Below are 15,413 nucleotides of genomic sequence, written 5' to 3'. Positions count from 1 at the left end.
CTCTCTCTCTCTCTCGTGAAGTAGCTGGTAAAACTCTTTTCTCTTCATCACTCTCTAAATCTGTAGAACCTCTTAATTTCGTTTTTTATGGTGGTTTTCTCTCTCTAGAATTCGCATTCATTCTTTGCTTCACTCTTTAAAATCACGAGATCCCTGTCTCTTTCTCTTTCCCACTCTCTCACTTCAATGTCGTCTTCAATACTGTTCGGTATCTTTCTATCTTCTCTCGGCTGTTGTTCTTCTTGCACTTTGCATTGGTGGGTTCCATTGAGAGAAGTATACTGAAGGAACGAAACCCAAGAGAGAAAAAATTGTTTTTGTGTGATATATAGAGAGCGTGACGAAGTTAGGTAGGAAGTGTGAAAATGTCGCGTTCTGGGAAACCAATGTCGGAGCTGGGGATAGAGGAGCTGACAGATCGGTTGAGACTGAGCTTTGGTGAAGAAGATTCCGGTGTTTATGTTAACAAGCCGGATTTTCGAGAACTTGATCTGGGGTCGCCTGTTTCGACGCTGAGGACTCGTCAGGCTGGGCTCACTGCGACCGCCACGAGCAGCAGTTCCAGCTCCTCCGGATCGGTTTCAGGAAGAACATCCGGCGGGCTCAGTCCGTCTCTCTCAAAAAAGACCGATTCCCAAAAAAGCCATTCTGGCGAGCTTTTGGGCTGTTCCGTGGAGAGTTCCCCGTCGACTGCTCGTATCTTCAAACCTGGTCATACCCGGTCCTATTCTGGAGGTACACTCCCACTAATTCACTCCGGTGGTGGAGGCTCAGTCAATTCTATGTCGGTCAATGTTCTTCCAACCGGGAATATTTGTCGGTCCGGCAGGATTTTGAGAAGCGGCATGGGGAGCCGATCCACTAAAACCGACGTTTTGGGTTTAGGCACCGCGAATTATGGCCACGGCAGCATAATGCGAGGCGGTCTTGCATCTAAACCCGACGGTGGGCCGCCGACGTCACCAAATCACTCGAGTGGGCTAATCGTTGGCGGCGAGCCAGTGAAGAAAATGGGAATGCACATTAGTAATGATCCAGAGGAGTTGAAGAGAACAGGAAATGAAAACTACAAGAAAGGACATTTCGCCGAGGCCTTAGGCTTCTACGATAAAGCCATCGCAATTTCTCCGGGCAATGCCACTTACCATTTCAACCGTGCTGCAGCTTTAATGGGCTTGAAACATTTGCCGGAGGCTCTGAGGGAATGCGAGGAGGCGATTAGATTGGATCCGGGCTATGTTCGTGCGCGCCATCGATTAGGATCTTTGCTTCTTAGGTGAGTCTATAAATGAAAGATCAAATCTTTATTATATTTATGTATCAGTTCAAATCTTCAGTCTTGTTGATTAGTTTGATTTGAGTTTGTATGTCAGTAGATCTGCATTGATGAGAATGAGTAATGGTCATCGATCTGATTGGATTAGATTTCAGCTCTTTGTGATTTTGACTTTTTTATTTTGTTTTGCCTAATGTCACTGTTACCTATGCTGTCTGTTCCGCATTGTTGCAGGGATTTGCTTGATTTTTTACTCTGTTCACTGTATGTTTCTCCTCTAGTTTATAAGGCTATAAGTATAGGCTGGAGGACCATATTTGATTTGAGGGGAGCAATGGGTTACTTTTTAGGTTGAAATAATAGGTCTTGGAATTTGTTTTCTATTGAAATTTGAATACGCAATAACAGGGGAATCTAGTGTAACGTCTGTTTGCAGGTTTTATACATGATAATCAATCTAACATCGTTATTGCAGTTTAGGGAAGGTCGAGAATGCCCGAAACCACATTTGTTTTCCAGGGCATCAGCCGGATCCAATTGAGTTGCAGAAGTTGCAGGCTGTGGAAACACACCTAAGAAAATGTGCTGATGCACGGAGAGTAGGCGATTGGAGAAGCACATTGAGGGAAGTCAATGCTGCCATTGCTTCGGGAGCTGACATGTCACCTCAGGTGCTTCATAAATCTTTTTGTATATAATGTATTAAAGATTTTAGAAAAATGGAAAATGCTATAACTGAAGCGTTTGAATTTGAATTTACAGCTTTGTGCTTGTAGAGCAGAAGCTTTCCTGAAGCTGAACCAACTAGATGATGCAGTTCTGGCTCTATCAGATATTTCTAAATTTGAACCATCTAACGTTTCCCATTCACAGTCGAAATTTTTTGGGATGCTTTTTGAAGCATACCCATTTTACGTCAGAGCCCAAATTGAGTTGGCAAAGGGAAGGTACGTCATACTCGAGTTTTCACTCCCATCAGGTCCGCCAAACGAATGAGAGTTTTGATCATGAAACGGATGATGAATGCTTGCAGGTCTGACACTGCACTTAGAGCCATCGAGAAAGCGGGACAATTTGACCCTGTAAACGCTGAAATCTCGGTTATACTTAACACTGTGAAGTTGGTCGATCGAGCTCGTGCTCGTGGGAATGATCTCTTCAAATCGGAAAGGTATACTGAAGCCTGCTCAGCGTATGCTGAAGGACTCAGGCATGATCCTCTGAATCCCATTCTATACTGCAATAGGGCAGCTTGTTGGTTTAAGCTTGGACAGTGGGAACAGTCAGTGGATGACTGCAACCTAGCTCTCCGGATTCAGCCCAATTATATTAAAGCTTTACTTCGAAGGGCTGCCTCAAACAAAAAGGTGCGATGCTACCTTATAATATTGAATATTTCAAAATATTCCTCAAAGAACTTTGTAGCGCTTAGAGACTTAATTTTATTTGAAAGTTCGATCTTTAAATTCTAATTTCACATAGATTGTTATAGCTTGAACGATGGGCTGACGCTGTGAGAGATTACGAGGTTTTGAGAAGGGAACTCCCAGATGACAATGCAGTTGCCGAATCTTTGTTTCATGTGCAAGTTGCATTGAAGAAATCTCGGGGAGAGGACATTCATAACATGAAATTTGGTGGAGAAGTGGAGTCAGTTTCTGATCTTGAGCAGTTCCGAGCTGCAATTTCTTCACCTGGTAAGAGAAATGACGCCCGCGACTTTTACACATACATAGTCGTATTAGAGCAATCTGATGATCACGATTAATTATTCAGGTGTATCAGTGGTCCATTTTAAAGCATCTTCCAACCTACAATGTCAGCAGATTTCTCCATTATTGGACAATTTGTGCACTCAATATCCTTCCATAAATTTTCTCAAGGTAAGTGGCCGAAGCCATTTTATTTGGCCTTTTTCTTTTTTAGTAGGAGCTCGTTACCATGCTTACTCTGAGCTTTTATTATAGTTCTCATGCATAAATATATAAATCTGAAGTATATATTTTACTTGATTAAGGTGGACATCGATGAGAACCCTGCAATTGTTCACGCTGAGAATGTCAGAATTGTACCAACTTTCAAGATATACAAGAAGGGCAGCCGAATGAAGGAAATGGTCTGCCCTACTCCAGAGCTGGTTGAATCCTCGGTGAGACATTATAGCATTTAGATCAAATTTTGCCCTACGCCTTTGTACACGTGCACACCTCTCCTCCCCGATGCCAGCTTTTACTCAAAAACCACCTCCCGTCTGATCATTTCGAGGATTATTAGTTACCTGCAACATAATGATCTCAATAGGAAGCCATATCAGCCTATCGCCAGCATAGTTCCGTTTTACTCTTTTTATTTATTCATTCGTTTGTCATATTCCATTTCCAATCCTTGGTTCTTCTTGCCGTTTTCATTAGCCCGGCCTTGTACCACTATCATATCTTCATCCAAGAACGAGTAGCGCTATTAGTATATATAATTATAACTTGTATCTATAGCTGAAATTTAGATATAGAGAAAGATGGGATTACTGGCTGGCCGGCTTTTGCACTGAGGTTCTGTACAATTGTATACACATTGGAGGAAGAAATGGATCTGGTGGGAGCTTTCCCGTGTTAGTGAAAAGAAACAAAAATATGATATTCATTGATATTTTATGCTTTTTTGCTCAATTATTTTAGCAATAAAATCTTTCAATTTTTTTTCGTTATTTGATATTTTAATGTATTAAACGCATTTATTTTCTACATAATTTAAGACCCTTCCTTTTCTTTTTTTTGGATGAAATTTATTATTGTTATGTACCGAGTTTTATTTTTCCTCATACTGGGTGAGGACGCTAGTTTTTAATTGATGGTTGGTCTCTCTTATTAAAGGGTGGTGGGGGTAGATAATGTAATTTATTAGTGTCGGACTAGATTGTCCCCCACCCCCACCCCATTATTACATCGATATTTTTATATATTGTAAGTAACGTTTTATGAGTAATATAGGAGATATCTCTTTCTTTCCAGAATCTTTAAAAATTCACCGTTTTATCTTTAAATTAGTCTCTTATGGTCAAATGAAATCTTATTGATCTCTCTCTCTCTCTCTCTCTCTCTCTCTCTCTCTCGTCTTTGTAGAAAGGGTTATTTTCATGCTTGAAATAATTTTGTCTTCTGATTGCCTATCGAACACTCCAATATTAGATATGTTAATGTCAAAGAACATGTTTTAGAGGGTTTTCTACAGTTCATTAAAGTTGGCTAACTTCCAAATAGTCCCCACATACATAGGCCATAATCAAAGGCAAAATTGTCCAAACGATCTCTCTCTCTCTCTCTCTCTCTCTCTCTCTCTCGTCTTTGTAGAAAGGGTTATTTTCATGCTTGAAATAATTTTGTCTTCTGATTGCCTATCGAACACTCCAATATTAGATATGTTAATGTCAAAGAACATGTTTTAGAGGGTTTTCTACAGTTCATTAAAGTTGGCTAACTTCCAAATAGTCCCCACATACATAGGCCATAATCAAAGGCAAAATTGTCCAAACGAAAATGGATTGGCTGTGCATTGGAAGCAGCCTTTTGTACCTTTGCAATGAATTCTCCTGTTTTTATTCATTGCACTTGTTACCATTCAATTTAACTTTTCTTACCTAAGAAATAGTCGATATTGAATTTAATACCAACGTCATCTAAGAGCATTAAGTACATGTTTGGTGAGCTAATCGACACTGCAAACTACAAACATAGAAGTACTTTATAGGTTACCTAAAATAAGTGATGTGGATTGAACAATTTTGTCCAAACAAAGAAGAAAGTATGGCTAATTGCAGTCCTCGGGGTATGGTCTAGTAGTGTAAAAGATAGAAGTGAGGTTATCTCACGCCTTGCTGGCAAACGTAGTGTGGATGTTCGATTCCTAAGATATGAAATTGGATTCTTTGTAGACGCAGTGTACATGTAGTGCTTGTTCTCTTGTCTGTTAGGGCACATCTCGTGATTTACCTTTCCCACAAAGCTCTAGGGACGGGAAGAAACGGTGAGAATCCTCAAAGTTCGGGTTCAATCTTTTTAAATATGGCTAATTGAATTAAAGCCAAGAACGTCAGAACAACGAAGGAAGTGGGTTGAAAGTGACTGGGAAATAATGGTTTTTTTTGGGATGAGAGATTTTAAAGCTGATCCATTAGACCCAAAAAAAGGGGGGGAAAGCCAAAATTAAATGAAAATTTTTTGAAGACAAAATCGAATAACGACAGAAGTTAATAATAAAAGTCTCTGCAGCATAGCTTTGGTACAGTTCTTACAGTGTACGAAATGTTAGATCTTTAAGCAGATTGATAATCCAAGAGTTGTGCAGAAAATATAGCCGTTAAAAATGAATCTCACGTATGAAAATCAAATCCTGAAGCGGTCTCATCTCGTAGGATGTGGGTGTACCACCCACTAACCTGGTGGCTCCTCATTTGATGATCGTACCATCTAAGATGAATCAAAGTATTTCTCCTTGAAATGATGACGAAGCAATGGTCTTAAAGACGGGGTTGATGCTGCCCATTTTGCTCGTTTTGAGGAAATATTTTACAAGGTTATATGGGTATACATGTCTGATTTATTCGTGTATTTCTTTTTAAATCATCGGTTAAAACTAAATAGAAAAGTGATTGTATTGATGGTTGTGTATTAGTTGACATTGTCTATATGTATGACTTTATTGCACATATTGAGACGATGTAATAGCAAACAACTAAAACTCATGCCGAGTAAGATGAAGTGTTTCTTGGCTCTAACCAAACCATTAGTTAACTTTACATTTTGTTGGTGAAGTACTTAAAAAGTCCAACATCGATTAGAATTGAGTAAATAAACTTATCAGTAATGCTATTTGTAAACATTGCTGATGAACATTGCTTACAAATAACATTTATCTAGACTTACAGGGAAAATTGAATATTTCATCTTTTTTGGTTAATATTGTGAAAATGGAAACCTAGTTAGCATCACAGTCCACATGTTTGTCATCTAAAGTAGAAACACTAGTGTACTCAACATATTACAATACGACTCAAGATGTTATTCACCACAAGTACAAGGTCGAGCCACTATGCTAAAACAACGGTAACTTGAAAAAAAAAAAAAAAAAATTCCATTTTTCTTACATGATTTGTTTTTGTCTTAGGCTTCTCATAAAGTGGCATCTTAACATCCATTTGGCGATATTTTTGAATCAAATTTAATTTTTATCATATATTTCAGTTGACTCACAAGTATTATCCATTTACAAATCACTTATTTCTAAATATTTATAATTTTTTATTTATTATTATTTTTTTTTTAACGGAGGCTTATTCAAAATAAGCTATATAGTCAAAGACATGTAACGGATTGAATTGTAAAAGCCCCAACACAAGGGAAAAAAGAGGTTTGAAATATTGACTGGCTGGTCAACATTTTGGGTGGCAATGTCGGTTAGGAAGGTAGATATGGACAAATAGAATTTAAGATTTTAATCAAGCAAAGACCTTTCATGAGATTTCAATTATTATGTTTTGCAATCATTCTCCAAAGTGAATTTGTATATTAAAAGATATTCAAAATATATTAACACATAATTGTGGAATCTTTTTTTCTCAATGTAACAATTATATATAATTTTTTTTTTTTTTTTTGGTTATATTCTTATTCTTGAACATATATTATCTCTAAGAATGATTTCCATCCCAAAAAAATTATTGGATAGATATAAAACAACTTATTTGCCCTTCATATATGAAAAAACGATAAATACAAAATGCAAGAAAATAGTTGTAACCCTCGTACGCACAAACATAATATTTTGACACAAATCATCATTAAGGATGAGCATGATAATTAATAAAAGGTTAAATATAAGGATATGGCAAATTATAAAAATTAAGAACGTAAGTATTATAACGGGCAAAGATAAACAACTTTTAAGTGCAATTAAAAAATGTATTAAAAAAAAGTGTGAATATAATCAGCCTAATTTAATTCCACAATATCTTGTCAATTTACCATTTTGTGCTTCATCAAAAGTAAAATAAATAAATAAATAAAAATTCTACAGATCCCAAACAGCAGGATATTGTTACAATTGAATATAGTACACCAGACAAATTATAGAGTTTTAAGGTAAAATTTGAGACAACGAGGAAGAAAAAACACGAAGAGTATCTCATCTCGTTATAAAACTCCAATTACAGAATTCAAAAGCAGGAGTAATCTTATAGTAATGCTACCCTTTGAGAACATTAATTTAAATTCCCATTGGTTTGAGCATCGTCAATTTCTTCAATCAATACATGTTTTTGTTATATCAAAGCCCTGAGTTCCATGTACTTCACTCAGCACTTGCATATAAACGCGTCCATTCTTTTGCTGCATGATTTCAGAGTGTGTTCTTCTGTAAGTAATGATTTTGCTAAAAAGAGCATTAGATTTCTGCTTGTGAGCAGGGCTACCTGTTTCAACAGCTTCGGCCTCATTTGTTTTCCAGTGCTTAGCAATGTTTTCAGAGAGTGGATCATCGGGGTTTGGAGCGCTCAAAAGTGCTTGAATGCTAAACAGAGACAATCGAAAAGTGAATTCACGGGTATTTATGAAATATGGCATATGCAGCGGTGACATTTGGCAATTAGATAAGCTGGAAGATCGCACTTCCACCAAGTATGACAAAAACAATAAATATGGGTCCACTTCATGAATCATTTTTCTTTAATCAATTCAGTTATTGCTACTTCCATCAAATTAGGTTAATAATGCAGGTCGAATGACAAAATTTCCGAAGTTCTAGGTCATCTCCACAAGTTTACAGAAATGTGTAAAGCTTTTGTAAAACAGGATCACTACATTCTATTACCTCAAAAGAACTGTTCGAATCTGGAGAGCAGGACTCCACTTGTCTTTAAGAATATCAAGGCATATCCTTCCTAGCTGCTTAGAAAATCCAACAAGACACTTAAATATTGGACTGAGACCTAGACAGAGGAAAATATTAGAAACTGGGCAACAAACCTTATCAATGTTAGGGTGGTATATTTTGGTGAGGAACCGAACCTGTTAGAAGATATTAAAGGCAAACAGTCAGCTAAGCATCATTCAGATAATACATTTACATTTAATTTGTCCGACTTCTGTGTGTAATCTCAATCACTAAGATTTGTCACAAAGAAGCCTTGTTGTTTATTTCCATCAAGGTGACAAGACTTAACAAAAGAATTCCCCTTTTGGTGATTGCAATAACAAACATCCATTTACCATGAATTCAGGCTATCGAAGATCTCAAGAGGAATAATCACTCCAGGAAGTAGGGATCGTAAAATTCCCCACCCTACTTAGTGCAGCCCCGAATTGAACCACCCCAAATAGTAAAAATTTTATTTTATGTTTTTTAATTTATATTGTTTTTTGGAAAAAAAAAATTACTAAAATCAAATAAATAATCAAACGGAATGGTAAATGGGGATTTTTTTAATCCCTGTTCACCCCCCGCCTTGCCTCCCAAAATCTTTGACAGGGTGGGACAGTAATGGCAGCCCATCCCATTACTACCTCTACTATTGTCATAATAATTATAAAATGTCATTAAACAAGCTGACCTCTTAATTACCCACTTTGAAAGCTAAGAATGGTAGAGAGGAAAACAAAGCACACGAAGATGAAGAAGAAACGGTCAATAACAAGGACTTGAGGTTGTAAATTTCACATTTTAAAATGCCATTTCTAATTGAATGATGGAGTAATAATTTTTAGTTGATATTGGCAGAACAACTTGGACACACAACTTGTACTTGTCAAAAACACGAGAATGCACACATAGCAGTACTGAAACTAAGCTGCAGAAAGGAGTAGGATTATAATGTAGTTAAATAAATCCCCCACCAAATAAGATAGTTTTCAGAGCCACATAATTCAATATATTATTCCAGAACAGTTTCTAGGAGGTCTAGAGAGAGAGATGAGAAAACAAAGGAAGGCAAATACTGGGACCCAATGCTAAATCAGCAGTTCTTGTCAAGGCCATGGCTCAGTAGAACCCAGACGTTATCAGATAATTCTGCCACCAAATCAGCTTAAAAACCATGCAGAATATGTGCCAGTTGAACACTAAAATAGTCTAGATAAGGAAAAGCTCAAATCCCAGTTCATGCCCCTTAACCAAGGAACAAAATATTAATCTACTTGTAATCTTACACACCTTTTTTTTTTTTTTCCTTTTCTCTATTTCTTTTGTGTGGCAGTGGAGTGGGTACTACAATAGCAAAGGTGATGCAGCAGAATCAATAAGAACAATGAACACACCTAAAAGCATGTTGATTATGATAATATCTGTGAATTTAGAAATTGCTGAGTGAGGCAAACGCCTCAAGACTTGTGAGGTGTATGCTCCTTAATTCTCTAGACTTATTTACCTTGCTTTTGGTATTGACCCCCAAATCATTAAAAATTATGATTGACCTACTTTGGGATAGCCCACTACTCTATCTGCTATAACTAAAACGTTAAAAAATTGTGTTCTTTTGATCAACCCACATTGATAACCAGCTATTATTAAAACATTTAAAAAAAAATTCTCCCATTTTGAAAAATGTATTATACCAGGAACCTTGTGCCATGGACCTTGATCAAATAAAGATGGCCGCAGCCCGCCCTATGACCCACAACTCAAAATGAGACTTCCAACAAGACGCGAACATTCCCCATGCTGCGGTTTCCCTCTGGCCCGTTCTTGAGATGGGTAAGGGGAACATTTGAGCGATTGCCTTCACGAATCCTAATGCGCTCGCAAGGCACACAATAAGAATATAACCAACAGAGACTATTGCATTGCTCTCATCTTTGTGCAAAGTCAGAAAAGGATACTGAACCACCAACTTTGAGCTCAAATGACCATCTAACCATTCTTTGGAGATCTCAACATCAAAAGGTTGGAAATTCTCATATATGTCCTCACCTAAATCTAAAACCAAACAACTCTAAAATCTTCACCGAATATCTAGACGCTGTCGTAAATAAATCAAAAAGTTCAACCTCTACAATGAAAATTGACACACTATTATAATTGACATCATCCGAGGCCCAATTGTTTTCTACTTCAATGCCGCCATTGAACTCAAGAGTGCCAATCTCGAAACTTAATTCCTAACAATATTCATCTTGATCAAATCAGAATTGGGGATATGATCATGAGGTACAACAGATTCACATTGCCATCAAATGCATCACTCGAGAAAGCGTTGATCCCAAACTCATCATGTGGACCCATGTGTCAGCCTCCATGTTGTCAATTGACGTGTAGCTAAGGTTTCTAGTCATCGCATGACCGCCCCTCACAAGCCTCTCTATGCCTGTTCCTCACAACCTCTAGCACCTGAAGCTGTTATGCTATCAAGGTGGTCTTTTGTTGCATCAACAAACAAATATATCAATGCACGCATATTATCTCCTCCTTGTACTTCAATTCTTCCAATTAGGTATCACCACCACCAAGCTATTTCCTTCACGGCATAGCTAAGAACATAGCTGTACTCTATCAATTTAATGCATTACAAATAATGAGAATGATAAACAAACCTAAAACATCTAGATTCTGAGGATTCTAAGAATTTATAAGAAATTGAGAGATATGTCAAATTAGTATTTTATTCAAAAAACTCAAAAGCCTGGCCATCAACACTCTCGCTTTTGTAGACAAAACCTTATGCAACTTGACCAAATTTGATATTTAGGTCCTCGTAATGTTTAAAAGTCTTAATCGGGTACTTATGCGTTTTGCCTTTGTGAGGCGAGGAACAAGCCTCATAAGCCCGGAGTTAAAAATATGTAGAAGTACAAAAATATGTTCATAATGAATTATACACCATCTTTAAAAATTCATAATAAAACAAATTAACAAAATTAAAAGTTTAGCTTCCAAATAAACATGAATAAATTGAGTAAAAGAAAAGAAAATTGCTCAAAAGCTAAGGCTCGTAATAGAATGTTAATAAAATGCAAGGAAAAAAACAACCAACTTAGTCATCTATAGGCTTAGCCTTAGGCGTAAGTCTCATAAATGGCCTTAACAAGCAGGATTTAAGATGTAAGCCTCCAATGGTTTTGCCCTTCATCCATAGAGTAATAATCAACAATTTCTAATGAATAAAAAGAGCAATAAACATTTAAAAAATAAAATCCATGAATTCAAAAATAAAAAGGAATAAGGGGCAAACTTATTTTCAAACAAATATACACGGTATAAAGGATATGCAATCTAAACAAGCGAAATGGAAACAGTGAAATGCAGTGACCTACAGAGCTTACTTCTCTCCATTATCAATGAAATTTCCTTTTAATCACACCAAGGAATGCCGCCCCCCTGGCCCCTACACCCACTCTAAGCAAAAAATGTATCCTTCGTGCAAAAAAAAAGTAAAACTTGCTAATTGGCGGCTATTTTTACCTATGAGAGAAAAATAATACAAAATGCTATCCTTCAATCTTCAGTTGCAAACTCCGTTAACTTGGGACAACAAAGGGGGGAGGCAATGTGATATAAAAGAAACTAAAACATTAAAATATAGCACCTCCACTATGTATATTTCACAACAAATTGCATTAATAATAATTCCATCAAAAGTTGTCTTTCTAAAATACCTTGGGAGCAGCCATTGGGTACTCTTCGGGCAAAAATAACTCCAGCTTGAAAACACCTCCTGCAAAGATAGGTCAAAAGGAGAAAATGGCGATAGAAATTGCTCAAAACAATCAAACTTTGTAACACCCTATGATGGGCATTTACAATATGATATAATGTCCAATCCGTGTACTGTCCATGTACACAGGATATCCTTGATGTCTGGAGATGTACCCACTTAACAGGAGAGGGAAGTAGTTCTCCACCAAACGGTTGAATATTACAATTAAAAAATCCAATTACTAACAGTTTTAAGCAGCACAAAACATGGGTAATCATTAACAACTTCAAAAACAACTTAACCAATAATTCCAGAAAATCCCCAATAAAGCACTATCCTTGCTGTCGACTGACGATGATCACTTATCATTAAAACTCTAAGTTCCACATTGACCATGCATAACAGTAAAGTATAAAGGTACATAGATTAACTTTATTCCAATGAAATATAGAGAAAATTTCAACAAGGATGCAATGACTGAATATGAGAAAGTTCAAAATAGAAACATTATATTTAAATCACGAAAAGCAGAAGATGAGACATGATAACTGCCTGCGCAACCATTTGCTTACAAGGAAATGCCCTCTCCAGTTACCTTCATAAGGAGACTGTGTTGGACCAAGAATCATAACATTGAAATACCGCATATTGTCTTCTGATGGAGATGCACTTATCCCCGGTGCTGCATAAAAAACAAAAATAAATCAAACAGCCTTCAAAAAAGTTTGTTTTTTATGGATTGGGAAATCTTCAACGAATTCCACCAAAACTCAGACAGAACTTGGAAACCAAACTGGAATCCTTCTAATCCTATAAACTAAACTGCCTGTAACATGTTATAAAAGTAAACCACTGAATTAGCTCAATATTATAAAAGTTAAAATAAAACAAATAGCACGTCTATATGAACGTATGTTATTGAGCTCGAATATTTATTATGAACAAGAAAACATAATTATAATCGTGTAACAGGATTTACCTGGTTCGCTGAGAAGACGCTGAGTCTCCTATTAGATCACAAAAACTAAAACTCGTTAAAAATATAAGGAAACAATATTGAAAAACCCTAATTTTTTAAAATCAAAGGTGAAGAGTATAATTGGAAGAGTGATCGAGCGTATAACAAGAAGATCGAGAGTTGAACCTTGATGATTCTCCGGGGTAAATTGCTGTTTGCCATTGAATTGAATTTTGCAAATGTTTTTTCCCGTCTGTTTTCCGTTGGAGAGTTCACGCTAATAAAAGTGCATTTTACTCGTAATCGTCGGGGAGGTTTTATATTTTGCAAAATGAGGCTTTGATCATTAGAATATTTTAAATTCTACCCCCAAATAATAATATGGGGTTGGTTCAAGGGTGCGCTTTGCCAAATTTTATATGGGTAATGAACATTATAATTAATTTTGTTGATAATAAATATTGATTTTGTGCTAATAATATTAACCTTGAAATCTAATTGTAGTTTCCATGCTATAATAAATTGGATGGTTAACTTGTGCTTCTGTTCGTTAACTCTTTCTTTGAAGATCAATAGTCTCTATAGAGTGATCGATTGGTGAGATGTGTCATGGAGCTATACATTTATTAATTGTGTGACTATAGAAAATAGTTATTGGGTTGTCTTTGAAACTTAGCCTGTGTTCAAGAGTCATGGTGTCAACCAAGTAATCGAGAGAAGATTTCTTAAATTTTCTGCTAGAGGCTTTTGTTTAGTTTGGCTTAAGGCGTTACATTGTGGTAAACATGTTACCGAGTTTTTCTTTTTCTTATTATTTTGGATTCAAGTGACAGTCATGTTGGTATTTTGTGGTCTTGATGCCAAATTGGCATCTTATATCAAATTTTGAGTCTCGTCATGGGACTCTTAAAATAGACTTTAGTTGATTGGATGTTATCGTGTAAATAATGTAGTTGGGGCATCTCCTTACATTATTCAAGTTCATTTTTCTCATCAAAACCTACGTGTACACAATCCCTTCAAATGGGTGATGATAATTCTTGAACTCAAAACATTCACTTACTCAGCTACTATATTGAATCATTTGATTAAAACTGTTACATAAGCTCATATGGATATCATTTATATAGTAAATTGGACTTTCGCCTAGAGTTTGCAATCGAGCAAGACTACATAACAAATTTTTGCTTATGTGTTTGGTACAATAATAATTAGTGTGGTATCGTTCACAGGAAAGATTTTTCATCTCCTTGTTGAACTTGATATTATAATTGAATATCAAGGAGAAAATATTCAAACTAATGTGTAAATTTACATTCAAGAAAAGTTTGAAAAAGTTAATTAGTTACAAAATAATTTTTGCTTAAACGGGCTTAGATTTCAATGACTATTTTTTTTCCTCAAGTCATAACAGATAGACTCCATGAATAAATATCATATTTAAGTTAAAGCAACCCATTTTTATTATTGAATCATAGAAGCAATTTTTGCATATTCACACATTAATCTATCTTAATGAAAAGAGGCTTAAAAGGTATATTGTTCATGTGGTAAAATGACGACGATATATATATATATATATATTTTAATGGATCTCCCTTATTGAAATGATTTATAAACGTTCAAAATTTTATAAACACCCTCGACTGCATATGCTAAGCTACAATTGATCTCATCCTTGCATTACAACCACAAAGTCGCACCTTTGTAACATAAACAAGAATTCAACAAGTGAAATTTCATGAATGGACTCTGATGACAAGTAGTTGAGTATACGACCAACCCTGAGCATGTAGGGGCATCACAAATATAATTACATGTTTTCTAAATTAAAGAATTTCATATAGAAGAGATTTTTTATTGTCAAGTTAAAAGCCACAAAGTATTATAGAAGATTTTAGAGTTCATTTGATTGTAAAGATGGAATTTGGGTGGAAAGAAAACGAATTCTAGAAAAGTAAATTACCCAGAAATTGTTTTTCTAGGAATTGTAAATTATTGTGTTTGATTGTTATAATTTTTCACGTGAAAAATGTTAAAATAAAAGTGTTTTTTTGTGTTCGTTTGACTTTGTTTTACATGAAAATTGTCAATTAAAGGAAAATATTTTTTCACAATAATTCTTAAATTTTGTTTCTATTATTAAAAAAAAAAGAAAAAGTAGTCAACAATAAGAATTGATTTTCCCACAAAATTACAACTCCCAAGAAATACAAGAATTTAATTTTCATGAAAAATAAAACACTATCAAACACACAAAAGTTGAAAATTTGCATTCTAATTCCATTTTCCCTAGAAAATTGGTTCCTATCAAACGATGCCTTAGTGACTTGGACTATGCTTTGTTGATGACATATGCTGGAAGTTTTGAAATTGTTTTCGAACTCATCATTTTTGGTAAAAAAATAATAAATAATAATAAATAAATAAAAAGAATGAGGAAAGTCCTTTACATTTTGCACATGCAACAAAAATTTCAATGCTGACTTTAGTTGAGTAGA

At 35.6% G+C, this 15,413-nt stretch overlaps 2 protein-coding genes across 2 annotated transcripts; one reads left to right on the top strand and one right to left on the bottom strand.

Moving 5' to 3' along the window:
* Positions 1-6: 6 nt before the first annotated feature.
* LOC111395574 (TPR repeat-containing thioredoxin TTL1-like) lies at positions 7-4,048 on the top strand. The gene is made up of 7 exons (XM_023021613.1): positions 7-1,276; positions 1,752-1,947; positions 2,039-2,223; positions 2,310-2,643; positions 2,769-2,973; positions 3,053-3,159; positions 3,294-4,048. The coding sequence occupies exons 1-7, from the start codon at positions 366-368 to the stop codon at positions 3,444-3,446; spliced, it is 2,091 nt and encodes a 696-aa protein (XP_022877381.1). The 5' UTR covers positions 7-365; the 3' UTR covers positions 3,447-4,048.
* Positions 4,049-7,303: 3,255 nt separating this feature from the next.
* LOC111395573 (ubiquitin-conjugating enzyme E2 35-like) lies at positions 7,304-13,250 on the bottom strand. The gene is made up of 8 exons (XM_023021612.1): positions 13,099-13,250; positions 12,934-12,961; positions 12,550-12,636; positions 11,914-11,972; positions 8,293-8,334; positions 8,138-8,211; positions 7,740-7,837; positions 7,304-7,656 (listed from the first exon to the last, which is right to left on the bottom strand). The coding sequence occupies exons 1-8, from the start codon at positions 13,132-13,134 to the stop codon at positions 7,619-7,621; spliced, it is 462 nt and encodes a 153-aa protein (XP_022877380.1). The 5' UTR covers positions 13,135-13,250; the 3' UTR covers positions 7,304-7,618.
* Positions 13,251-15,413: the final 2,163 nt, after the last annotated feature.

The sequence above is a fragment of the Olea europaea genome, chromosome 6 (genome assembly GCF_002742605.1).
Source record: "Olea europaea var. sylvestris chromosome 6, O_europaea_v1, whole genome shotgun sequence".
Lineage (NCBI taxonomy): Eukaryota > Viridiplantae > Streptophyta > Magnoliopsida > Lamiales > Oleaceae > Olea > Olea europaea.
The sequence above is the reverse complement of the archived record's forward strand: the minus strand, read 5'-3'. Positions and strand labels throughout refer to the sequence as shown.

What these genes read in the sequence shown, in the direction of transcription:
- LOC111395574 (XM_023021613.1), top strand. Translation starts at nt 366, where the DNA reads ATGTCGCGTTCTGGGAAACCAATGTCGGAGCTGGGGATAGAGGAGCTG. An exon ending in TTAGGATCTTTGCTTCTTAG is followed by an intron (nt 1,277 to 1,751) that starts GTGAGTCTATAA and finishes TCGTTATTGCAG; the next exon opens with TTTAGGGAAGGTCGAGAATG. An exon ending in ATTGAGTTGGCAAAGGGAAG is followed by an intron (nt 2,224 to 2,309) that starts GTACGTCATACT and finishes GAATGCTTGCAG; the next exon opens with GTCTGACACTGCACTTAGAG.
- LOC111395573 (XM_023021612.1), bottom strand. Translation starts at nt 13,134, where the DNA reads ATGGCAAACAGCAATTTACCCCGGAGAATCATCAAG. An exon ending in GCGTCTTCTCAGCGAACCAG is followed by an intron (nt 12,637 to 12,933) that starts GTAAATCCTGTT and finishes TTTTTTATGCAG; the next exon opens with CACCGGGGATAAGTGCATCT. An exon ending in GGCCGAAGCTGTTGAAACAG is followed by an intron (nt 7,657 to 7,739) that starts GTAGCCCTGCTC and finishes GAAATCATGCAG; the next exon opens with CAAAAGAATGGACGCGTTTA.